A 25,337-nucleotide genomic window follows, 5' to 3' on the forward strand; every position below is an offset into this window, starting at 1 on the left:
AAAAAATAACGTACTTGTTTGTTAGTGTTGTATGAAAGTGCTATTTCCCTCACTCCAGATTGGTAAACATTTAAATGGATCCAAGTAAAGGCTTTTGTTTTAGGGAATCCAAGTTCATTTTTTGGGTTTATTTTACAAGAAATGCATAGACAATTTCCCCAATTTAATGATTTACTCATTTTGTATTGGAGAGTTTAATTACATGGATTGTCTTGGCATAATTTTCACAATTTACAAAATTGTAGAAAGTAGCAAAAGGGGAAAACTCCCATCAAATTTGAACGCAGCATCCTTTTAGAGAGGCTTTCTTCTAGAAAGGGCTGCAAGTATCTAGCATATTTGCACCAACTGTGGTTTGCCGCATTTACCTTTTCCAAACCAGCAGTTCTGGTACCGCCTATAAAGACATTAAGGGTGATTGTAAATCAGGATTGTTTGGCCAGTGGTTCCCGCAAAGATTTGTTGGGGAACCAAGAATTATTTCCTGAGCATTTTAATTTTACACTCATTTAAAAACAGGGAGATGTCGTCCTTGCCCCCACAGTGGTGGTGGTCCCTGAAGGCCCCGTCTCAAGGCGCCAGGCAGACACCCCCGCAGTTATTCCAGCCTGGAAGGGCGCTGGCGCCGCCGCACTGCGGCAGGTCCGCGGCACTGCGGCAAAGTGCCGCGCATGCGCGGCCGGAGGAGCGGGCTGTGGCGCACGCGCAGACGGAACTTATGTGATTAGTTGGCATTGCGGCTGCCAGTCCAGCGCAGAGCGGAGCGGCCGCCGGAGATGCCTGACGTTCTGTTCTGAGGAGCGGCCAGCGGCGCGATGGAGCGGGCCAGGTCAGCCGGGCGGGTGTCTTCCCTCAGGGAATGCCCCGGGAACTGTCGCCTTTGTTTGCTTCACGTTCCAAGTTCGTGGAAATTGGAGCGTGTTGTCTGTACGCGGATCCGGAACCTGGAGGCCTTTAATATGGAGAACCGCATGGGACCCCCTTTGGAGGCTTGGGGCTTGGCTCTGCCTCCCCGGACGGTGCCGCGTCCGCTTCGTGTTGCGCCCTGGCCCGTCTGTACTATCCTGTCACATCCCCTCAGGTCCTTCCTAGGGTGGCCTTTTGTCCTTGATAAGAGGCCATGGCCGCGGGTGGGAGGGTACATTGTGATGGCCGATGGCCATGCTGCGTCCGGTGGGTAGGGTCTGGTGGGGTGCGGTCGGTGGTTGTCCGCAGTGGCGGCGAGGGGGCTACAGGGTGGGGCGTCCATGGTGGCTGCCGTGGTTGTGGTGGGAGGGGCGGAGGGAGGGGTGTTCACAGTGGCGGTGGTAGAAAGAGGGTGGGCGTGCCAGTGGTTTGGGGGTCACAGGGGTGGCCACAGTGGTCGTCACACGGAGGGGACAGCGGCGGCTGACCAGCAGGGTGACCACAGTGGCGGTGGTGAGAACTGGGCGCAGGATGACCGCTTTTGCTGTGATGTTGGGGAGGGGATGGTGGGGTGATGGCCTTGGCGGTGATTTTGGGGAGGCGGTGGCGGAGTGACCGCCATTGTGGTCATTTCGGGAGGGGGCAGAAGGATAAACACGATTATGTGAATGGCGGGGTGACCCGCGGTGGCAGTGGTGTGTTTACGGGTGGCGGTGTGGCCATGATGGCAGTGACAGGAGAGTGCGACGTGGTGACTTGGGGCCTCAGTGGAGTGGCCTCCATGGTGGTACCAGCGCGGAGAGAGGGGGCCCTGAGGAGGGGGCTCCGGGCAGGTGTAGGTGATGGCGGGCAGGTGGAGGGGCCGCGTGTCGCCTGCAGCCATCAATTTGAGGGAAAGAGAATGTTCAATTTTGTGTCACTGGTGGCAATCTTCGCATTTGAGAGGTTGTGGCGATTTTGCTGCGCCACCCCTCAGCTGAGGGCATGGCTTTAGACATGTTCGTGCTGTTGCATATTGTACTTCTTTATAATCTCTCGCTTTTGTGCCTCTGGCCGAAGACGGGGGATGTGTGTGGTGTAAGGTGTTTGCTTTATCCATCTCACGACAGACGTGCCAGGTTTTGGGATGTGACGCCGCAAGGGCGTCTCTCGTTGGGGTTGATTTTCCCTGCGTTCTGGCTGGTTTGGGTGCGCACCAGGGTCTAGTGTCACTTCACAGCCATTGTGCAGCTCCCCAAAGATGGCTGCCAATGCAGATGTTCGGGGTGGCCGCCCCTTCTCCCCGGTGCCGCAGTGGGGGAGGGGCAGCAGTGACGCTCTTGCCTGGCAGGGATGTCAGCTGCACCGCCCCAAAGCACAGTGCTGTGGGGAGGAGGCGGGTCTGCGTGGGCGACTGCCCCCTCCCCAAAGTGCCGCAGTTGGGTGCGGGTTCGAGGTGCGCAGGCGCAGCAGGGATGACACCACCTCTTTCCCGCAGTGGGGCGGGCAGCCACCCCCTTCACCTGTCTGTTACAGTTGCTGCCCCTTCAGCGCTGTGCCGCAGTTTGGGGAGGGAACGAAGGACAAGGGTTGGCTTAGCCTCTGCCTTGCGGCCGCCTCCGCCCCATAGTACCACAGTGGAGTGGGGAAGGCGATGAGGCCAGGGATTTGTACAGGGGGCGACGTGTACATTCTATGCCCGCCTGCCATGGCGGCCACGCTGTGCCTTTGCTGTTCTGTGGCGCAGTAGAAGGAAGGTGGGGGACCTGGAGGCCAAGAAAGGTAAGGCCATTCTGTGTTGCTTAAGGCAGCCTCCATCACTGGTGCAGGAGATGATAAATCAGTTTTCGGGTTCCCTAGAAATGAGGCCCGCCTTTTCATTTTTGTGGATTGTCCCTAGGTTGTATTATGAGCCTTTGATCTCCACATTCAACGTGGATTCAGGCAACCCTTTAGACCACGCCCCTTCCTATAAGGTTTGATTTGTATTTTCCAGATTGGACAATTACACAACTGCATCACCCTTAAGTCTCTGTCGTGTTTGTTAATCTCTGGATGTCCCATTAATGATGCCATCTTTATGGATGGTTTCCTTAAGTCGGGGCTCCTGTAGGCTCCTAAGAGCCAAGAGCTGTAAATTGTGTTTGCTCAAGGAGAATAGCAGAATTGGAAAAGTAGAATGCTGCAGGTCTGTGGGTGTACATGGGGTTAGATACTTGCTCTAATCAGGTTTTAAAATTAATGCTTTTGATCCATTGTTGAAGCTGGGGCTACTATGAAAATTTGGTGAGAAAGGATCATTAACGAAGTAACTACTCTTGTAATCTGTATTCCACTACTCTGATTTTTTGGGTGACATTTTTAAGGATTTTGTTTCCCTTTGCAATATTTTGGTGTGCTTGCCTTTTTTTTTTTTTCATCCATCATACCCTTTATGTCTGGTGAGCGGAGTTGGAATGCAATTAAGAAAAACATAAACCCAGAAGCTTCGAAAGCTTTGTTCTGCAATTGTTTCTTTTGGAGTAGTTTGAAAAATAGCAGTAGTTTGGAATTTTGTGATACTTACAATTTTCGCAATTTTTTCCAGTGTGTATGAAGGTACTGCTTCAAATATTTACATTTTGGTGCCCCTTCTGAACGTGTATGTCCATTTGCAAGGTGAGCGTGCATCACCCTGGTCCGCCATTTTGTAGCATTTCACTGAGGCCCCCATCTCAGTGTGGCCGATCCCTGTAGAAAGGCCTGTCAGGTTCCCAGGTCTCAATCCTGCCCACTAAATATTTGGCCTAGCACCAGAGCTATTTATGAACATAGCAAGGTAGAATATTAGACAATTAGGGAAAACATTGTGTGCTCTAATCACTTTTTGCTTCTCAGTGTGTTGCCAGATTCGTGTTTTATTTAAAAGTGATTTTGAAGCAAAATTAACATTGTGTATCTATAACATTTTTTCCTTAAATGCTCAATTTTATGAAATGTTGGTTTCTGGGTAAGGAATGCAGCTAAGGAAGATTACATATGCATGCGTGTGTATATTAAGAACACACGTAAATATTTTCAGAATGAAGCTGCTCATATCTGATTTTGCAGAGAGCTTTTTAAAAAGTGGATTTAGAAAATGGAATAGAATGTTTTCGACTTTTTCTTAGTTGAACTCAGACCTTTTAATACTGAGCTACAGATAGGAAAGGGGGTAAAGGAACTAAAGGTTTATTTGTTGGTGATGGGGTGTTCTCAGTTACTCTTAGGTTAATCCTAATCAGTGGTCTATGTATGACATAGCAGAGGTCCATGAGAATCCCATTTTATTGTATTATGTTAATATAATGTATTAATAAATATATTTGTGAGACTGTTTGCATGAATCAGCCCTAAGTTGTTTTATGACTGAATGACACTACATTGTATGGGCATGCCATACCATAGTTTGTTTATCCATTCAGAAGTTGCTTGCACTTTTTGGCTATTATGCTTAGTGCTGTTAGGCACATTCATGCTCAAATTTATGTGTTTTTATTTCACTCCATCTAGTAGGAGTGGAATTATTGGGTCAGATGCTCACTATGTGGTTAACATTTTTTTGGGAGGTACCAGAGACCACATCATTTTACATTCCCACTTAGCAATTTCTCCACATCTTACTCTACTCCTGAGGTGTGAAGTGGTTTGTTTTGGTAGTTTGGATTTGCATTTCCCTAATGGCTACAATGGCTGGGCATCTTTTTTTGTGCTGATGGAAATTTGTATGTCTTTGGAAAGCAGTCTGTTCAAGTCCTTTTTCCTTTAAATTGAGTCATCATTTTATTAAGTTGTAAGAGTTCTTTACATACTCTTTATACATGGACTTTCATCAGCTATGTGATTATTCAAAATTTTTTTCTCCTGTTTTTTGTTTATTTTTTTCACTTTCTTAATAGTATCCTTTGAAGCTAAGACTTTTTGTTTTTACTTTTGGTAAAATCCAGTTTATGAATTTATCCCTCTTTAGGTACTTTAGGTATCAGTCATATCTAAGATCCAGGAGTTTATCAAAGTATAGACTTCTATCATTTAAAAATCTGATATGTATGTACGAGTGTGATATTTAAAATGATATTTGCTATTGCTTGGTTAAAACATTAAAGTTTTAGAAGCAATAAAACAATTTGGGTTACTTTGCATAATCTAACATGAATTTTAAAATAGCGAGGGTTCAGTCAGTTTGCTTTTGGGATGTCCTTTGGATTCTGTCTTTGAAATATTACCTCTCATGACTTTTGTAAAATGCCTTTCCTTCTGTTTTTCTAACTAAGCATTTTTAAATTGCAGTTTTAGGAGTCATTCCCATAGTTCCTGATGTGAATGACCAAAGTGGTAGATTCTTGCTCAGAAACCTTGAAGCAGCCATTTTGTGAAGTGTTCTGCAGATCACAATATGGCGGTAGCTGTTTTCTTGGCTTTTTTTTTTTTTTTTGCTTATGCATTCGTTTTGGGTTTTTTGTTTGTTTGGTTGGTTGTTTTGCAAATCCTAAGGAAGCAGCATTTGCACAGGAGATTGCTTAAGTAGACACTTAGTAATTTCAACTTTATGCTTTATTCCACTATACCAAAAGGAGCTGTTCTAATAAAATATATTTTGAATCATTTTTTGTAATCAACTTCCTATTTTGGGGGGGTACTTAGGTCTATGATTAGTATGTGTATATGAATATATCTGTTAAGTATATAGATTTATGTATATGTGACTATAAGTGGAAATGTTATTTTATTTTTGCTTAATTTTCTGACATTTTCCTTCAGGTTTTCTGATATTACAGGGTTCCTAAAGGGGGAAAAAATGGTTTTAGGATAGAACCAAACTATTAGAGGATAAAGACCTTCTAATATTTTATTTACCTTAGTCTTCTCCCCCAGTTTTATCGATATAGTTGACGTATATCATTGTACCTTGTTTTAATTAGATTATGAACACAAACTTGATCATATATTAAATATAGCTTTAAATATAACCTTTAGAAAATGGTTACTTCATAAACTGATGAATTCTATCAAATACCTCTTCTGCTTCAGGGACCGCTTACACTTGAGACGCACTACTGAACAGCACGTGCCAGAGGTGGAAGTCCAAGTCAAACGTAGAAGGACAGCCTCACTGAGCAACCAAGAGTGAGTACAGTCTGGACTGAGAACCAATTTAGGTTAAAATCCTTCACATTGGAACAAAATGTCATGTGATGCGGGTACTGAAATGAACTTAATCAATGAAAGAAGCATTCATACATAAAAGATGTAGCTGAAAAACATGAAGTCATCATGAGTCATGTTGTTGTTAATTAATTCAACTTACGTTAAAATTTTAGTAAAATGTTTTTTCTTTTTTTCCCCATACATGAATAGGTGGGTTTTATCTTCATAAAATTCTACACCCTTCAACATATTTATATTTACATTATTTCTCTTTTATTGTTTTAATGTTTTACCAAATAACTTTTTCTATGCTGGTAAAATGTTCTGTGCACTGAAGGCATGCAAACCATGCTTGTTCTGCAATATTTAGACTTTTATTTTTTGGTTAATGCGTTTATTCAGTTAAAATTTGAAATACATACTTTTTTTCCCTCTCCTTATTTAGGATATTTACACATGTACACACACTTTTACATTTAAGTTTTCTGAAGGGGAGTTTTAATTAAAAATAAACATTTTAATGACCTGATACACACTGAGTATACATTGAATCTTTAGCGTTTTGACATTACCACAAATCTTGACAGTTTTAGTGGGTAGCAATTATTTTTTTCTGTTTACATTACTCATTTATTCAGTTCTTTAGATTCCATGTATAAGTGAGATCATATGGTATTTGTCTTTCTCTGACTGACTTATTTCACTTAACATAATGTTCTCTAGGTTCATTCATATTGTTGCAAATGGTACGATTTCCTTCTTCACAGCTGAATAATACTGCATTGTGTAAATGTACCACAGTTTCTTAATCCATTCGTCTACCAATGGGCGTTTCGATTGTTTTCAAATTTTGGCTATTGTGGGTAGCAATTCTTTTTTTTATTAAGAGCTGTTTTAGGTTATTTTTCAAAATTACAAGTATTAATGCATGAATATAGTCTCTTTGTAAAATACAATTTTGAGATAAAAAGTGTCTCCTTCAAGTCTGCACGGGTCCATTCTCTTTCCATCCCCAGAGCTAATTAACCTTCAGGTTCTTTGATGTGTACCCTTTCTGACCTTTTCCTGTGTGTTCTTGTGTGTGCACGGGGTGGGGGAGGCATTTGGTGGTTTACATACATGAGGTTTCATGGTTCTCAAACTGCCTTGGGGAATCTTTCCATGTCAACTCATAAATCCTCCTTAGTTATTTTACAAATAAGAGTATGGTGGTGTAACAATTATATTTATCATTTGCTTATTGATGGATATTCATGTTTTTTGCATTTTTTAGCTGTTACAAATGAAGACAAGACAACCTGAAAATTAATGTTATTAAATTTGCATTTTATTTCACTTCCTCAAATCTTAAAGCTTATAAAAATTGTAAAAAGTGGGTAGCGGTTAGTGTCTTAACTTTTGTTGTGTGCTCATTTCATATGTGGAAAATTACAATATATTTATTTGCACGTTTTAAATTACTGGTGAAGCTAAAGATTTCCCCATTGTCTCGATTTATTTATGCTTTTGAGTTTATTCTTTTATTATATTTTCATTTTGGAAGTTACTTTGAAAAGGAGTATTTTGTGAATTACATGTCTACGTAGTCCTTTATAATAGTCTATTTGCTAATTAATTTTCTTTTATATGATGATGTTTATTTTCCAGCTGGTCTATTGTAACTTCAAGTGTTTGTAAAAGTGCCATGCCCCCACCTACATCTCTAGAAGTACCTCGAGGTAGTTATTGTGTTGGAGGTTTGGGGGGGCCCTTTGGACGGAGAGGTCTGTTGTTAGTGGGGAAGGTCAATTACATTTGTCCCATTTTGCTGGAGCCTTTCTCCTGTGCAGCATCAGTGTGGACCAGACCATACAGCAGGTGAGCTCATCCTCATATTGTTGAATGCTCCTTTAGGTATCGTTTACTTGTGGAAACAATTTGTTGCTTTCAAAGAAGAAATAACTTCCTTTTCCTGACCTCTGCTGTATAGATTACGTGTAAACACTGCAGGGTAGTGAATTGGGGAAAGGATGTGAGGAGAGTTTTCAGGTGGGGAAATATTGTCATTTCACTGACAGTCACCTCTCTACTTTGAGAGTAATGATAGGAATGGGTAAGCAGTGTTGTTAGGCCTTAACCCCTGCACAGTAACACATTCTCAGGACTAGAATATAATTGTTACAGGCTGAGTGCTCACTGTAACAATAATTCATTCATCTGCCATCTTATCCCAAACCGTAGGGACGGGAAATCAGTATTTCTGAGGAATTGTGTGGGTACCAGACCTAAGACCTATGAAGGATTGCTGTTAGCATCCTATTCTCAAATACAAAGCAAAAGTGAATAATTGACATAATTACCCTTTTACTATTTGTCTATTAATTTTATTTTACATGGTAATACAATTTTTCCCTTAAGGCTTTTTTGTTAACTCCAGGGTTTTCAAAAGGACCATCGCCCTGCCCCCGAATATCTAAAAATATTTTGAGAATGGTTTAGAGATTGTGGTTGAAGTATGGGTTGGTTGGGTGGGGGCTCTTGGGAGCATATTTTGTTAGTGGATGAAGGTCTTATTATAGATTTTATATTTTGTTAGAGTCTTTATGCTATGCCACATCAAACCAAAAAAGCAGACACTACATCCCAGACCAGCAATAAGTATTAATGGAAGGTCATCAGTTCACACTCGTGGAATTGATGGTATTCTGTCATCCAGTATCTATCTCACCAAATCGGGACTGGAGGATGCCTTCCCTGCTTCTGGGTGTATTGTGTTTGAGAGAAGCCGGGGGTTGGGGCTGGAGAGTCATCTGAATCTATTTTCTGCTCCCCTTCAAATGTCTTTCAAATGTATACTCTGATTTTATAAAGTAAATGCTATTTGTACTGCATCTTATTTTCTTCAATCTTCAGTTGGGTTTCAGGTTAAACTCAAGAGGGATATAAAATAGGAGTTCCAGAAGCAAAGAAAATTTTTTTGGCAAACATACTGTTTAGAACCTTGTTAGCTTAAGGACTTGGTTGCCATTTTGTAATGAGAGGACTGGAACTGAGAATGTTTGAGTGAGGATTGAATTCAGTGATTGGAGTTGGAAAATGGAAAGGCTGAGCAGTAATATTGCCTGGAGTTAGTGCAAACATGACAGGTCAAGGGCGCAGTCCTGCCACAAGCTCCCGTTCAGTTCAGATACCAGCTGTGAGCACCAGGGTTTCTAGACCACCGCCCTTCGCCACAGCTGGGTGCACTCGGGTTCCATACTTTGTTAGGATGACTCAGAACTCAGGAAAGCACTGTACTTAGGAAGTTATAGAGGATACAAATCAGGATGAGCCAGAGGAAAAGACTCCCAGGATGTGACCTGAAGCTTCTGTGTCCTCAGCATATGATGGATCTCAGCACATCAGTGTGTATGCAGAGCTTTGGGTGCCTAGAGTTCTTATCAGTGTTCTTATTAGACTTGATTGTCAGGATCATTGGTCACATGACTGGACTCAGTCCACTCAGTTCACAGCTCCCCTGGCAATCTAAGCACACTCATCTGGTCTTTGTGGCCTGGCCAGGTCCTATCAGGAGGAGGTGTGGCCTATTAACTCCATTAACTAGGGTGTGAGCCAGAGGGGCCACCATGAATAATAAGGGCTCTCTTATCAACGGGGTAAATTCAAGGGTTTAAAGGTTATCTCCTGGGAACCGTGGGCAAAATCAAGTCTAATTCTTTATTGTATTACAGAATGTTAAAAATGTTGAAAAAGTACGGAAAATAGTGGACATTTTATCACAGCCCCATTTCCAAATCTCACTGCCATTGAACATTTTCATGTACATGCATGTGTATGTGTGTTTATATGTGTATGTGCTTATCAACAAGGGCAGACATGACGATGAATTATTTTTTTTCATGCTTGTCTTGTTTGTAACTTCCTCCATCTCGTCCTTATTCTGAGGTTCAGATTCACTGCCAGATTGCTGACCCATAGGGATCTGTTGAGGGCTTTTTTCCGGAATTCCTTGCTAGTGGATGGTTGACATAGTTTGAGACCCTGAACAGCCTGGACCTGGAATTCTTGGTTTCAGGCAGTGACATCTCAGGAAGATGGGCTTGGAGGGCAGCCTTAGATCTCACTGGGAATGCCTCCACAAAGGCGCGGCCTCCTCACTAGGAATTAAAAAACATAGAAAGTATAGGGCACCTGTAGTAGTTCCACAGGAAGAGCTCTTGATTGGTTTTCTTGTTTGTTAGTTTTTTTTAAAGTTCCTTGGTAATATCCCCAAAGTGGTTAAGTATCCCTCTGTGCCATATGTGCAAAGAGAGGCTCCTGTTTTCTAATTAATAATTTCTTCATAAGGTGATGTCATGCCCTCACCCTAAGTGAGGACCCCTTTTAAGTTTAAGCGTCTCTGTGTTGGCTTCCGTATTGCTATCCACGTAGCAAATGTTCTTTCTTTTATGTATCTGTCCTCTTCCCGCAGGTGTCAGCTGTACCCAAGGCGATCTCAGCAGCAGCAAGTCCCCGTGGTGGATTTCCAGGCCGAGCTGAGGCAGGCGTTCTTAGCCGAGACCCCCAGAGGCGGTTAAGCGGTCTTGGCACATCCCAGGTAGCGGACTCCGATTTGAAATCCAGGTTAGAGCTGCTGCAGTCCTGAGCAGGAGTAAACAGATTGTTAGAGTAGGGTGTTTGGAGGTCACATCATTATCTGGGATGTGTTAGTAAAAGAATTTCCTTTCCTTAAAAGCTTTTTGCCATAAGCAGAAAGTTAAAAAAGGACAAGTCAGACCTGACTGCTCTCCCTGCACATCTGTTCAATTACTGTATTCCTTCCATTTCATTGTAGTGCCTGCTTTTTTAGGTAGTTCTTTTCATATTTAATTTGTATTGATTTTTCAAACTAACATTATATGGAAAAGGAACCTCATTCTAAGTGGCTGCTGAATATCCTGCTAATGAATGTTTTCTAACTCCCTTCTGTGAGCGACTTTATTTTTCTGCTGGTAGTTTGAATAAAGTTTCAGCAAGTTGCTTTGCATAAAACAGAGGATCATTTCCTCATGCAGATGTGCAAATAAATTGAATCAAGGAATATGAGCTCAAGGTACATTTTCTAAATTCTATTACAAAGTATTAATCAGTCTTCATTGCCTTGAAAAAATGGAGTGCCAGTTACAATACACTTTGACCTGTACTGGTTATTTTAATGACCTACCGCTTGTGCCTACTGAATTATAAATATACATGACATTCATTAGCAAATAAGCGAAATATTTTCCCATACTTACTTACTAATTATTCCTTTTTTGTTTTGTCTTTTTCTCACATTTTTTTTTGTTTTCACCAATGTATTTGAATCAGCTGGCAATGTAATAAAGATATTTTCCATGATTTTTCAATGTGATGTAGATTTATTTACAGTCTGTCTTTTTATGTTGGTTGCTTACATATTTAGAAAAAAACTTCAGATTTTGATTCTGACAATACCTTGTTTTTCCTTTGTGACTTTTTATTTATTTTTTTAATTTTAAGATTTGTATGACCTCAGTCTAAAGGTTTTAGTAGATACTTTTTAGAAACTGAGACAACGAGGAATGGGGTTTATAGATGAGATTTCTTCTAGATTTTCTTTATTTCTGTTTGAAATAGTATCCCTTAACTCAATTAGGCCTATTTACGGGCACCTTTTTTGAATTTTAAAGCAAAGGAGAACGTTTTCTTGAAAAACCCTCCCTTGCTGAATTCTTTACCCAGCATTCTTCAGTGATTGCCCAGACTTGATTGTAAAGACAATGGAATTGATTTCAGACAAGGAAATCTGATCATTGTCCCTATCCTCAGAGTAAGGACATTCTTAAATGAGTTAAGTGTGCGGTTTTTTTTAACAAAGTTTTTTGCTCCTCAGTATAATTCACATACTCTTCTAAATTCCTAAATATAATAATATTTAAATCATGCATTACGATCTGCAAGTAGGGCCATCTAATTGTCTGGTGTTATATTTTATTCCAGTCTCAAGTGCTAGTTTTAGCTAAACAGTCCTAGTTACTAGGATTATTTTAGAGCAGGTGTGGTAAAGATCTGACCCACTTACTGCCAGTTTTTGTAAACAAAGTTTTATCAGCACACAGCCATGTCCATTTATTTGCGAATGGCTGTATTGGCATGACAATGGCAGGCAGAGCCTAAAATATTTATTATCTCAACCTTTTAAAAGAAAAAGTTGGCATATCTGTCTTTAGAAAAGCACATTTGAGGATGAACATACAAAGGGGCAGCCAGTGGGGAGTGATGAAACTATAGAAGGTGGTGAAAAAGGGGCTCTAGGAGGGTGTGTGAAGCGGCCATCACTGAGTAGAGAGCCAGTACATTTCTGGGATAAGGGTCAGGTCTAAGAATCACGGTCAAGTCCAGTGTACATGCAGATGGGTAGTTTTAAAGACATTTTAACAACTGATAAATTTCCTCTTTGATTATAAAAATTGAAAACATATGAGTGACAGTTGAGAAAAATGGAAAAGGAAACCAGAAACTTCCTATACCTATGTGTCAACCACAGCATGAAGTTGAATTTTATTTTGCTCACTCTGTTTTGAAAATATTCTAGTTGGAATCTTTTAAACTAATTTTCTATTTATTTCACTTAAATGTATACCATGAATGTTCCTCATTTTATTTCATAGCCCTCATAATTCATAATGAATAAATGCTAGTTTGTTTATGATTTACTTTTCTGGTACTTGTGTTTTGTTTGTTTTTTTCTGGTTTGATGTGCTGTTAATATTCTATATTTTGAAAGATAATATTTAGTTTCTTAAAATAGGGTAAGCATCCAGTTGTGGACTGCAGGGTGTAAAGTACTGGTAGGACTCTTACATGTTTTGTCACATTGCTTTCTGACAGTGTCATCAGCACTGTTGAGCTCCATCAGGAATTACTAGGGTGCTTGTTCCTCAGCCCCAACTTTTGTGTCTTTATTATTATCATTATTATTTTAAGATTTTATTTGGAAATTGGGGAAGGGGATCAGCCAAGTTGTTCTTCAGTCTTTGTTGTGGAGGGCGCCAGTCGCCATCTGGCTGCCCGTCGGCAGCTGAAGGTGCTGTGTTCAATCTTAGTTGCAGGTGGGCGTAGCCACCATCCCATGTAGGAGTCGAACCAGCAGCCTTGTTAAGAGCGCACGCTCTATCCACTGAGCCATCTGGGTGGCAGCTCAGCTCAAGGTGCCGAGTTCAGTCTTAGTTGCGGGTGGGCGTAACCCACCATCAAACAGGCAATCTTGTTACACCAGCTGAGCCATCCTGCCACCTGTTGGCAGCTCTGTTACAGCTCAGCTCAGGCGCAGCGTCACTGGCTCATGTGGGAATCGAACTGGCGGCCTTGTTGCTCAGGACTCGCACTCTTAATTCAACTCTTAACCATTTTAGCCACACGGCTGGCTCTTTATTTTTGATAAACATCCAAAAGTTGTTTTATGTAGTTTTAACTGGCATTATTTGTGGATGAGTATTTTCCATGTGTTTGTTTTTTCTCCTTATTGAACTTTTTTCCTGTTTTTTGTTGGAGGATGTGTTACTTTACCAGATTTGACTGAGCACTAATATATCACCATTATTCCATGATGGCTCATCTGTTGTATGCGACATAGCCAAGCCTGACCACGTGATCTTTTGACTTCAAGGAGCTTTACACTTTTGTATAGTTCAATCATTTGAAATTCCACACTTTGCAAAAGTTTGAGAACTTCTGTCAGGAGGGATCCCAAGATGTTTGAGTCAGGGACTTGGGATATTTATTGCTTTGTGTGCCCTGTGATGTGAGGGCATTTACTGTAACTGCTAATACGTTAGTGCAGTGTGACATCACTGCTGTCTTTCCCGTCTCCCCACAAAGCATCTCATTATCCTTAGCTGTGGAGATAAAGTTGATCCTTCTAGAACGGGTTATCTTTTTCCTTTTTGGGGTTAGGAAAATTTAGGGACAAGAGACAACTGTTGCTTAAATTTTAAGGGTGTCTTGTTGAGGAAAGCCTTTTTTAACCCCTCTTCCAAGTCCTGAGTGAAATGTGCATCTCTTTATTAATACAGATTATTTATATATAATATTACATGTCCATGTCCCCAGTTCTCTAGGTCTGCAGGCCATGACGCCAATCCCCAGGTGCACTCTTACACTTGATAGCTGGGTTACAGCACAGAGCAGGTGTGGGAAAGGTTGGAACCTCAGGATAGGTGACAGACAACACAGAGCTGGCCGGCCTTTCCTTTTGACTCTGATTCATTGTACAAGGAAACTGGGCTTCAGCCTGTTGGTTTCTGATAGCTAAACTCTGAGCTAGGGCTGATAGGTGTGTGTTCACTGCACTGCAAAGTAGATACGACTTTGACACTCGCCACATGGGGACATGAGTGCTGTCACATCTTTCAGGCACCGGAAGGTGTGGAAGCTTTGTCTCTGAACTTTAAACTTGGACTGCGAATTTCTACTTTTTCAGTGCACATTGGATGCTGTTTCCCATTGCATTATTCCTGATATAGGACACCTTGTGGTTCCATTTTTTTCCTTTAAATGAAACCTGGAAAAGCTGCATTCATCTTGACTGTTCTTTTTAATAATTGTCCTGTGGCTCATTGTCTGTAGCAAGCATGCCCCACTGTGGGTGGTAAGGGGTGTGTGCTCCAGTAAGAGTAGTCTTCTTCAATGGTTAGCTGTTGTTGCTGGGGTTTTTTCTTTCCCTTTTTTTTTAACTAATGGCGATATAAAAATTAATCTTACAAACTATATATTATTTGAAGGTCCTAACCGTTTACTTTTTTTTCCCCAATTTTTTTCAGCTGAGCCATCCTGCCACCTGTTGGCAGCTCAGTCGCAGCTCAGCTCAGGCCAGGAATCAAACCGGCGACCCTGTTGCTCAGAGCTCATACTCCTGAGCAAGCTCTTAACCAACTGAGCCACTCAGCCAGCCCCTGTTTACTTTTTAAAAACAGCTTTATTGATGTATAGTTTACATGTCATAAAATTCACTTGTGTATAAATCAGTGATTTTTTTTTTTGCGGGGGTGTAAATTTACAGAAATTTGCAACCATTGCCACAAGGAACTTATAGGACTTTACATTATCTAAGGAACATAGATTCTTTCTGCCCATTTATGCATTCCCTATTGCACCCTGAGTTCAGGCCACCACTTGATTTAGCTTCTGTCAGCATGGACTGATGAAAACCCTAAACCTTAATAGATAATGTTTTAAAAATAGAAATTGCTAAGGATTCCCACCTATACCAGTATTAGATTTAGAGTCTGCTCTGTAGCAAATCCTGTCAGAATACAGAACATCTAAATTTTAGGCCTTAAATTTACTCAGTGAGTTTGGGTCAGAAACTACATTTATTGGGTTGGGGGGCTCAGCCTGATGATTTGAATAGATAGTTACATAATCAATTTTATGTAAAACATCAATTTGTGTGCAGATACTGGATGCAGACACGTTAGATACCTGTGATCGCATTCTTGCATCTTTAAGGACATAGTTGGGTAGATGGGAAAAGAGGCACGTGGATAACCATTATAATCAGTCATGATGAGTGTGAGAGGAGTGCAGACAGCATGTGTAGGGTATGGGTATGATTTTCAGGATATACCGCACAAACCATACATGACAGTTTGCATGTGGAAGACAAAGGTTGGGAGATACTCTGCGTAATAATCAGGAATTTATGTTTTAAACAATCTGATACCCTCTACATTGTTATAAAAATGTATTCAACTGACATCACATTTCAGAAGTTCTAGGGAAACATCTCTTCTACGTTTTACCACCCTTACTGAGATCTCTTTCCTATCATTACGCTCTTCTGATTAATGTCAAGTACTACATGGAAAACTGGCCTCAAAAATATTCTTTTACTTTATTATTTTGGTGGTGTGTAAGTCATAACCTCTATTTAAATGATTTCATTTTCATATCCTGAAATAGATTTAGTATTGTATTTACTTAACCAGCTTACTTTGCTGTTTGCAAATTTTCTGTCAAATAACAGAGAATAATCTTCTTGAAAATGTTTACAATGTTAAAAGTACAATTACATCAGACTTTGTTTATGATACTGGGCTACTTTTATGCATAAAGCCCAAATGCTTATTCAAAAGTAATATAATTTGTGTTTCATTTTTTGATACAATTATCAATTTGAGGCCCTTTATCAGTTTGGGCTAGAATTGATTGCCATGCTTAATAGAAACCTTTTTTAGTGTGTTGGGGGAAATGATACCATCGTTATTATATAATGTGTTTCTTTGATTTCTGAGAATTGCCCATATGTCCATATAAACATTTCTGTAGTTGCATGTCCCCTTTTAACATAGGTGTTAAGCAGGTACTTGAGTGTACATTTGGTTCCTGGGGAAGAAAGATTATGTAGCATTTTGCAGGGGGTTGGGTGGGGGCAAGGGAACATCGAGGTTGAAAACTTTTAGGTGGTTCAGCCAAGAAGCAGAAGTTAGAACTAACTCAGGATTAATTCTTATCAGGAAAGTTAAGGATATGAGGAGCATGTGGAAGTTGAGAGGACGTGGTTTTAACTGGGGACTGGAGAAGGAGGCACTGCCCTAAATAAGGATGGCAAGAGAAAACATTACATCTTGGCAATGGCAAATGAAGCTTATTTTTGAAACATTCAAGAAATAGTGCAAAACAAAATACAAGAGTGCATGGAAGGATGGGTAAAAAAGCTGAAGGGGAATATAATCAAGAATGTGATAACTTGGCACGGTGACAGAGTTCCTAGAATTTGTGGGCGATCACATTGTGAGTTGTACAAATGTTGGTTCACTGTCATACCTGAAACATTGAATATTGTATACCAACTGTACTTGAAAAGGAAAAGAAACATCGTCAACCCTGGGTGCACCAAATGTGGGAGTTGAGGAAGGAGTAGTGAAATGGGGTGTTTGCTTGGTGGGTGTGGGAACATGGGGGGGGTGTATTTGAATGTTTGTCATGTGATTCTCATGCTAGATTGCCCGTTTGGAAACGTGGCGGACTGCAGTGCAGCTAGCTCCTGCTTTCCTCTGCAGGCTCCCCCTACTGTTGGAAGCTTCTGCCCCAGCTTGCATTGTTTGTAGCAGCACCTGCGTCATACCTTTGTCTGTAGCCTTCCCTTAGGTCTTAAGGATCTCGGAATTTGACTGTGGACGTTGGATTTGCTGGGACAGCAATCATGGTAAGCTGTCTGTGAGGGCAGAGGGGTGAGAAGTGTTCTAAGGGCCCAGCATAATGGTTTGCAAATGCGTGGGGTGACTCAGGTTCCCTATATTACAAATAGGAGTGAGTCTGTAGAGACGGTGTCTTATCTAATGGAGTAACGGTTGGAGATGTTACGGTGGTAAAATGGTTTGGAAAACATCTTAAGGAGAGATCTTAGAAAATGAGTAAATACACCAGAGTTTTTGGCCAGGATTACAGTGGTAAGGGACCATCCTACAGATGAGAAACTCGGGTTACTCTGGACATAAAGTCTAGCTTGAAACTGGGACTTACAGAACAGAGGAAAGCTATCTGCAACAGCAGTGTCGGGGCTCTGTTAGTGTAGCTAACCTGAAACAGGTATTCTCAACAGGAAGGACAGCCCCAGGCGGGGAGGAAACGTTATGAAAAGTGGAAAGAGTCATAGGTTTTAAAATGGTTTCTGGCCTTGCTAAGGGCCACAGTATGTAAACAGATGCGGCATATCTGCATATTAAAATTACAGTGGAGTGGCGATTAGGACATAAATCTTTGAAAAGGTGCCTTAGTGGGACTGAGAAAACAATAATCTGCGTTCTGAAAAATATGGGTTGTGGGGTGTGAACTAGGATGAAGCCCTGCAGGGAACTAAAAGATAGTGCATTGCATTGCCCTAGATTGATGGAAGCCGGCAAAGGTTTTGATGAAGGGAGGCTTTTCCCAGGTTGGGCTAGTGGTCTAGGGGAAAGGAAGTAGCCCACAGAGTCGAGTGTGCTGCAGGAGGGAGGGATTTGGGGTGAGAATTGGGGAAGAGGGGTGGAGTGGTGAGCTACTAAGGGAACTGGGCTTGGGAGTCTGGGGAGAAAGGAGAGCCAGATGATGGCAAACCGGATGCGGGGAGGGTTCTGAGAAAGGGGAGCCCCACAGAGGAGGGCAGTGGTCCTGGATACAATTTGGGTCCAGGACCTCAGGCAGCTTGGCTGGATGCTGGAGCAGAGGGGCAGGGGACCAGGAAGCGGGTGTGGGTTTGCGTGGGTGGGGGCGGGAGGCGAGGGTCGGGCGGAGGCGCAGACACAGACTGCTGTCCCCACACCGCCGCAGACCGTGGGCAAGAGCAGCAAGATGCTGCAGCACATCGACTACAGGATGAGGTGCATCCTGCAGGACGGCCGCATCTTCATTGGCACCTTCAAGGCTTTCGACAAGCATATGAACTTGATCCTCTGCGACTGTGATGAGTTCCGGAAGATCAAGTAAGCACGCGGGTTTGGGAGCAGGAGGTTGAAGGAGAGGCAGGGCGGGAGCAGGCTGGTCTGGAGGTGAGGGAAGGACAGAGGGAAGGACAGGGGGAAGGAGGCTGCAGGGCGGCCCTGCTGCCACCTCCCAGCCTCCAGTCATAAAGCCCTGTCCCCCCACTACTGGTTTCACATTTGCTGAGACTGAAACTACAGCATATCCAGTTGTGTTAGGTTCCTTTTAAAAATCCGGACATGTTATTAATAGGCTGGCTTCTGTGACAGCAGGAGTGGTAAGGATGACAGTGGGTCTTCCTGGTGGAGGCACTGGGACATGGTTAGAATTCTCCCACAGATCTGGCCCCTGCGAGCCTCTACTCTGAATCACGGCATTCCCTGTTGATTGGGTGACAATCCCCAGCCCTCTTGGCCTATTTCTCTTTGGCCCATTTCTCCCGGAACTGCCTCTGCCTTAGCATGAGGCCGCCCTCTGCATGCCTAAGGCTGGGAGCTCCTGCCAGCAGCACTGCTGGCCCTTCAGCAGGGGACGCAGAACTGGGACTTGGTAGATCTTGGTGTCGTCCTGGCACTCAGTTTAACCTCATTCAGGGTGTTGGGGTTGGTGCTTGTCACATCTCTGGACGTTCAACCTGACTTCATTCTGGGCTTTTACGTGGGGGCACAACGGACAAGGCATCACCCCCGGCCTTGGCCTGATTTCCTCTGTCCCCACAGTGAATGATACCCTGTCCAGAAGTTGACTGTGCCCATTCCACTTAGGTTTTTAAATAGGAGGGAAAAGATGATGCCCGGCTTTCCCTGTCTGCTGTCACCTGAAGTCTGCTCTGCTCAGTCAGATTTGAGGAGAACACATAACATACTCGTATACCTTCTCTTTCCCTCTGGTCTGTTCTCAGTCTTCCTGCATAATAAGTTGGATCATTTCAGAAATTCTAGAACAGTGAATGCTTCAGTGTTATTTTTTTGTGTTTAAATAATCCATCTTTTCGACTGACAAAATAACTCTACCATGTTGATAAACATTAAAGGCAGTTGACAAGAGCTTTGGGCATATTCTAAATTTCTCTGTTCACATATCTCACAAGTTACAGGAATGATTTCACCTGAATGGTGTTTTAAGTTGTATGTGATAGCAACTCTCTGTGATAGTACCTTCTGGAGACTGTTGAACAGCATTGCGTCCATTGCTCTTACCTGTAGGAGTTAGAAGGCTCACACATGTGCGATTTTTGCTGCTGACAGTTGAGGAAACTAGAATCACAGTTGCTTTTTTTCTTTTTCTTTTTTTTTTTTTTAAACTGGGGAACTGTGCGTCTTTCCAGGACCCATCAGCTCCAAGTCAAGTAGCTGCCTTAATCTAGTTGTGGAGGGTGCAGCTCACTGGCCCATGTGGGAATTGAACCACAACCTTGGTATTTGAGCACTGTGCTCTAACTAACTGAGCTAATGGGCTGCCACTAGAATCAGTTTCTTTACCTTGAATTTCCCATGGATACGTAGTCAGTGGCATGGTTGGGAATACACCGGTGACAATTACTCCAACCTGTTTCTTCTTTACCATTTGGAGTCCCTCGCTGCTTATAACTGACCTCATGTCATTTCAGTTGTCTATCATCAAGATTTACTTACGTAGCTAAAAATCATTTAATAAGTTCTCATCTTAACTTGAAAACTGAGGTTTTATTTTTAGTTTGCCTGTCTTCAAAGCTTTAGCCATGTCTCTTGCATCCGTCTTTCACAAAGACATTAGTTTTGCTGTAGTATAACATTGAGGGGACATTCTGGAAGATCGAATTTCGATACGAAAAGATCTTTACTAGTCATTCTTATATATCAGCTGGTCCAGTCTGTGTGTGTGTGTGTGTGTGTGTGTGTGTGTACTGAGCATGACTATTTTGGCATCAGTGATCGTCTTAATTGATACTTAATGATCTGTAACTATTTTACTGAGTCCTAACTTGTTTTACTGAAATTCACTTCTGACTTCTAGGCCAAAGAATGCGAAGCAGCCAGAACGTGAGGAGAAGCGGGTGCTGGGCCTGGTGTTGCTGCGTGGGGAGAACTTGGTCTCCATGACTGTGGAGGGGCCACCCCCGAAAGATGTAAGCTGACCAGGACAGGACATTGGAGTGGGGGACATAAGATTGTGTGAGGAGCTGGCTAATCTGGGATCAGCAGGCCCAGCCCAGGGCACCTCTCTCATGTAAAGGGTGCGCCACACCTGCTGTCTCTTTCTGCTTGCTCGTACTTGGGATTAAGGGCTTTATGATGAATTATTCTGTGTGCTGGGGACTGCTGAGGTAAGGACAGGGCCATGAAAAGGTGTGTGAACTGCATTTGAACTGCATTTCACGTGCAGGACACTTCCGTGGTGTGCCTGTCTACTCTTCTGAATACAGGATATAAGAGAAGTTGTGTGGAAAAGGGGTGGGAAGGAGGGACCTTCGAGGAGTCATTTAAGATGATTGACGGCTTTGGTAAAGCATGTTATTTCAAGCTATACTTTCTGTGTTTGTTTCAGACTGGCATTGCTCGTGTACCTCTGGCTGGAGCTGCAGGGGGCCCTGGGGTTGGCCGGGCTGCTGGCAGAGGGGTACCAGCTGGGGTTCCTATTCCCCAGGCTCCTGCTGGGTTAGCAGGCCCTGTGCGAGGGGTTGGGGGACCATCCCAACAGGTAAGGAAATGAGAAGGTTTTATGTTGTTGGGAGAGCCTGAGCGCACACCCTGTGCTGTGTGAGCACCATATGCTGGAGAGGGAACTGAGGGACAAATATACACTAGGAAGGGACTAGATGAAAGCCACCTTGACAGAGTAACTGACCACCATTGACAAGTACAGAGAATATGAATGGAGAAAGCAGAGCTGAAAAATTGGGGCATTGGGCCGGCCGAGTGGCTCAGTTGGTTAAGAGAGCTAGTGCGAGCTCTGAGCAGCAGCGGTTTGATGCCTGGCCCGAGCTGAGCTGCCAACAGGTGGCAGGATGGCTCAGCTAAAAAAAAAAAAAAAAAAAAAAAAAAAGTATATTGGGTGGAAATGAGAAAGGGTTTGTGGGCCAAGGTTTTTTAAAATGAGATAAATGGGAGATGCACAAAACTGAGATGATGGCTGTATTCCATAGGCCACGGTCCATCATTTACTTCCTGTGTTTGCATAGTGTGAGGCTGCGCCTGACCTGTTTCTCTGACGTGCCTTGTCAGGTAATGACCCCCCAGGGAAGAGGCACAGTGGCAGCTGCAGCCGTTGCTGCTACGGCCAGCATTGCTGGAGCCCCGACGCAGTACCCCCCAGGTCGGGGCACGCCCCCTACACCTGTGGGCCGAGCAACCCCACCTCCAGGTGAGTGACTGATGAACACGGACAATGTCAAGGAATTCGGTTCTCAGATGCAGGCGTGGGTCTGTGCAAAGATTGTACCATCCTGAGTGATGACTAAACATGCTTTCACCAAGAAGATACTGAACTAAGACCCAGCCTCAGTACCTAATGAGCTTGGAGTGTGTTTCCCGTTTTTACAAACTGGCTTTTAACCGAAAGGCTTTGGATGTGTTTGGGTTGGAGGTGGCTTACAAAGTAATGGTCAAGGAGAAATTGTTTAGCTCTCTACTTGGTATCTGGGCTCATTTCTTTAACTGTTACCTTGGGTTTTGTCCTCCCATCTTAACCGAGCTGATTTCTTTTTTTTTTTAAAGTAGCGAAAGAGCAGTTTATTAGAACAAGAGGTACACTTGGAAGAACTAGAAGCGGGCCTGAGCAGAAGGCATTGGCTCAAGGGCCACTATTGGAACGTACACTCCAAAGGGTTAGGAGCGGGCCGAAGCAAAAGCATGGCAAAGGCTCAAAGGGGCAAGGGCATCATTATTAGGAGAAAAAGTACACTCCAAAGAGTTTGGAGCGGGCCGAACTAAAGGAGGAGCTCAAAAGGCCCTGACTGGCCCCAAGCTGATTTCTGAGTCTTCTTGTCGCCATTTTTCTTTTCTAGGCATTATGGCTCCTCCACCTGGTATGAGACCACCCATGGGCCCGCCGATCGGGCTTCCCCCTGCCCGCGGGACGCCCATAGGCATGCCCCCTCCAGGAATGAGACCCCCTCCACCAGGAATTAGAGGTGAGTGGGTGCACACGTGCCCAGTGTGCTAGCCAGGTCCCTGCCAATTGATGTTCTTTTTCTAATAGCCTTATGGCATTTCGCTTCCTCTTTTGCAGGTCCGCCTCCCCCCGGAATGCGCCCACCGAGACCCTAGGATACTATTGACCCTTAGTCACTTTGACCTGCGCTGCGTCTTGTGAAACTGTAGAGTGTTTGTGAGCTTTTGTCCCCTCTCTGCTGCATTAATATTCACTAATAAATGCATAGAGCAATTAAACTGTGAGGTACTGTTGTGCGTTCTTTGGCCCATTGGTTCTGTTGAGGTCAGAGGGGAGACCGGGATTTTTCCTGCCTTGAAGTTACTGTGGATGAGGAAAATCCTGTTAAGCAACTCCTTTAAATAAGTGAGGCTTGTTTCAGCTTCCTAACTCTGATTTCTGGTGTTGATTGGTGTTGGGTAATAATCTTTACATACAGGAAACTTTTGATTCAGGGGTTAAGTGATCTGGCTAAGACTCTCACCTGGCCACCTCCCCTTCACTGTGCCATACATCCCTGAAGGGACGAAAGGCCTTGTAAGGCCACCAGTAGAAGGAAACGGTGGCACTGAGTTACAGCGCTGGGAATAGGAGGGACGCTTTTTCTTGGAAGTTGACCTCAGCTCAACAGCTTTTACACGGTGCCCTGTGGCTGTGTGATCAGAGAAGACGATGCGATGCTGTAACAGCCATCATTCCTACCAGTGAGTACTCACAAGTTCCTTAAATAATTGCACAGCTGGGCATTGGGAGCCAGGGGAATCATATCTGAGAGAAGCTATGTTAGTTACACCCTAAAATATATTATTAGTTGACAAAGTACAAGTTATGATTGTACCCAACTGTATCATTAGAGAGATGTTGGACGAGGAATGGAGCAGATAGGCTCTTCCAGTGAGACAGTGAGGGGATGCCCAGATAGCCAGGCCCAGTTGGAGTTGGTTATGGAACAATGGGATGACTTGTGAAAGAAAGATAGATGGAGGAGACTTTGGTTTTGCTGCTATGGTTTCACTGAGGCCGTGAGCAATTCCTTATTGATGGTAGGAGTTAGCTTGTAAAGCAGCACAGTTTGAGATTGGTGTTCTCTCCTTACTAATGTAAGACTGGCAGGCTGATTGTGTTTTCCCCTTTGGTTTTTCCAGCAGAGGTTTTGTGTATGTCACCATTTCCATCTTCTAAATCATGACCTTTTCAAGTGATAGTCTCCCCAGGAAAAGGGACCTTCAAAATGACTACAGTTGCTGTCAATAAATTCACGCGGTCTCGAGTAGTTTCTAGGATTGATGTTCTATATCAGGTAAGGAACATAAAGTAGCCCAGCCTTCCTTGTTTTAGGAGATTAGATAAAACTGAGTCTGACAGATACAGCAGATAGTTTTGCTATAAATCTGTGGGCAGCGTGTTCAGAGCCTTGTTTTCTGCACAGCCTGGTCTGTGGACAAACTTTAAATAATTAATTGATGGTCCTTCTGTTTTTGGAAGGAAAGCATTCTTCCTCGCATTGATCTGCTGACATGGTGGCCCTTGGATTTTGTCTGGCATGTGTCATCATGTGGTGTGTCTGAAGAAGCCTGGTTCCCTCCTGCAGGCACACTTTGGAGACAGCACAGGTTGGGTTCCAGACCACCACAGTAAAGGGAGTCTCACAGCAATGTGAATTGTACCCTTTTTGCTGGTACACAGTCTTGCCTTCAAATTGTAAACTTCACAGCCTTTGACCAACGTCTGCCCATTACCTCCAACCCCAGAAGTCCCTGGCAACCACCATTCTCTGTTTCTGGGAGTTCAACTTTCAATTATAAGATGAGTAAGTTCCAGGGATCAGACATCAGCAGGGTGACTACCGTTAACATTGTATTGGAGACAGTTGACCTTGGAACAATGTGGGAATGAGGCATGCCGACCCCCAACACAGTCAAAATTCCATAGATAATTTGACTCCCCAAAACTTAACTAGAGTCATCCCTATTTAACTACAGTCATTCTATTGCAAATAGAATGCTATTTGAAACTGTTCTGTAAACCATAATGAAAACCTATATAGTTTGACCGTGTGTATAATGGAGTCACAGCTGATAAAATGTGACCAGGAAACCAGGAAGTTGTTCCCAGCTGTGTTTTAAATGAAACATGTAGTCAGGCAGGAATGTAGGAATAATTCTAAGAGACACCAAGTACTTACTGATGTGAATGTTTGAAAACTGGACTGGTGGTGTGTGTCCCCAGTGAGCAGACTGCAGAAGCTTGGATCCATCAATCCCTAAAAGATCCACATGCTGACCCAACACCTTATATGCAACTCCATGGACACCTATGTGCCAAGCCGTCTTTTAGTTTTTGGTCCATAGTCAATCAGGGTTCTCAAAAAATTCAAGGAACTGGGTAGTCACAGAAGAAGAGTATTAGCAAACTCAAACAGATGTTAGACTAAGTACCTTGAAGAAGAGTTTTTGTAACACACCTTAACTTTCGAGAGTTGTCTTCAGCTAGGGAAATATAGGCATGCCTTATTTTACTGCTGTCGTTTTATTGTGCTTTAACAGACTTTTTTTCTTTTTGCACATATACATGAGATCAGAGGTCTTTGTATTTTTGTAAACAAAACTGATGTTTGATTTAATGTAGGACTTTTACAGACCATGTCAAGTAATTTAAGGGATTATGTGGTAGTAGTTACTAATACTTGTTTGGAATTTCCATAACTTTGTTTA

At 43.0% G+C, this 25,337-nt stretch overlaps 2 protein-coding genes across 7 annotated transcripts; both read left to right on the forward strand.

Moving 5' to 3' along the window:
- The first annotated feature begins 719 nt into the window (after positions 1 to 719).
- On the forward strand, positions 720 to 10,619 carry SNURF (SNRPN upstream open reading frame). The gene is made up of 3 exons (XM_019667754.1): positions 720 to 829; positions 5,935 to 6,030; positions 10,502 to 10,619. The coding sequence occupies exons 1-3, from the start codon at positions 816 to 818 to the stop codon at positions 10,605 to 10,607; spliced, it is 216 nt and encodes a 71-aa protein (XP_019523299.1). The 5' UTR covers positions 720 to 815; the 3' UTR covers positions 10,608 to 10,619.
- Positions 5,941 to 22,868, forward strand: SNRPN (small nuclear ribonucleoprotein polypeptide N). 6 transcript variants are annotated; one of them, XM_019667749.1, is made up of 11 exons: positions 5,941 to 6,030; positions 7,699 to 7,908; positions 10,502 to 10,627; positions 11,380 to 11,387; positions 17,094 to 17,239; positions 18,343 to 18,494; positions 20,488 to 20,599; positions 21,019 to 21,171; positions 21,696 to 21,834; positions 22,478 to 22,603; positions 22,702 to 22,868. In XM_019667749.1, exons 5-11 carry the CDS (start codon positions 17,237 to 17,239, stop codon positions 22,737 to 22,739), a joined length of 723 nt encoding a protein of 240 aa, XP_019523294.1. In that variant the 5' UTR covers positions 5,941 to 6,030; positions 7,699 to 7,908; positions 10,502 to 10,627; positions 11,380 to 11,387; positions 17,094 to 17,236; the 3' UTR covers positions 22,740 to 22,868. The 6 variants fall into 6 exon arrangements, with proteins under 6 accessions (XP_019523294.1, XP_019523297.1, XP_019523292.1 ...); XM_019667752.1 differs by having other exon boundaries at positions 17,171 to 17,239; XM_019667747.1 differs by lacking the exon at positions 11,380 to 11,387 and having other exon boundaries at positions 7,699 to 7,769; positions 7,865 to 7,908.
- Positions 22,869 to 25,337: the final 2,469 nt, after the last annotated feature.

Source organism: Hipposideros armiger, unplaced genomic scaffold (assembly GCF_001890085.2).
Source record: "Hipposideros armiger isolate ML-2016 unplaced genomic scaffold, ASM189008v1 scaffold_504, whole genome shotgun sequence".
In the NCBI taxonomy this organism is placed as follows: domain Eukaryota; kingdom Metazoa; phylum Chordata; class Mammalia; order Chiroptera; family Hipposideridae; genus Hipposideros; species Hipposideros armiger.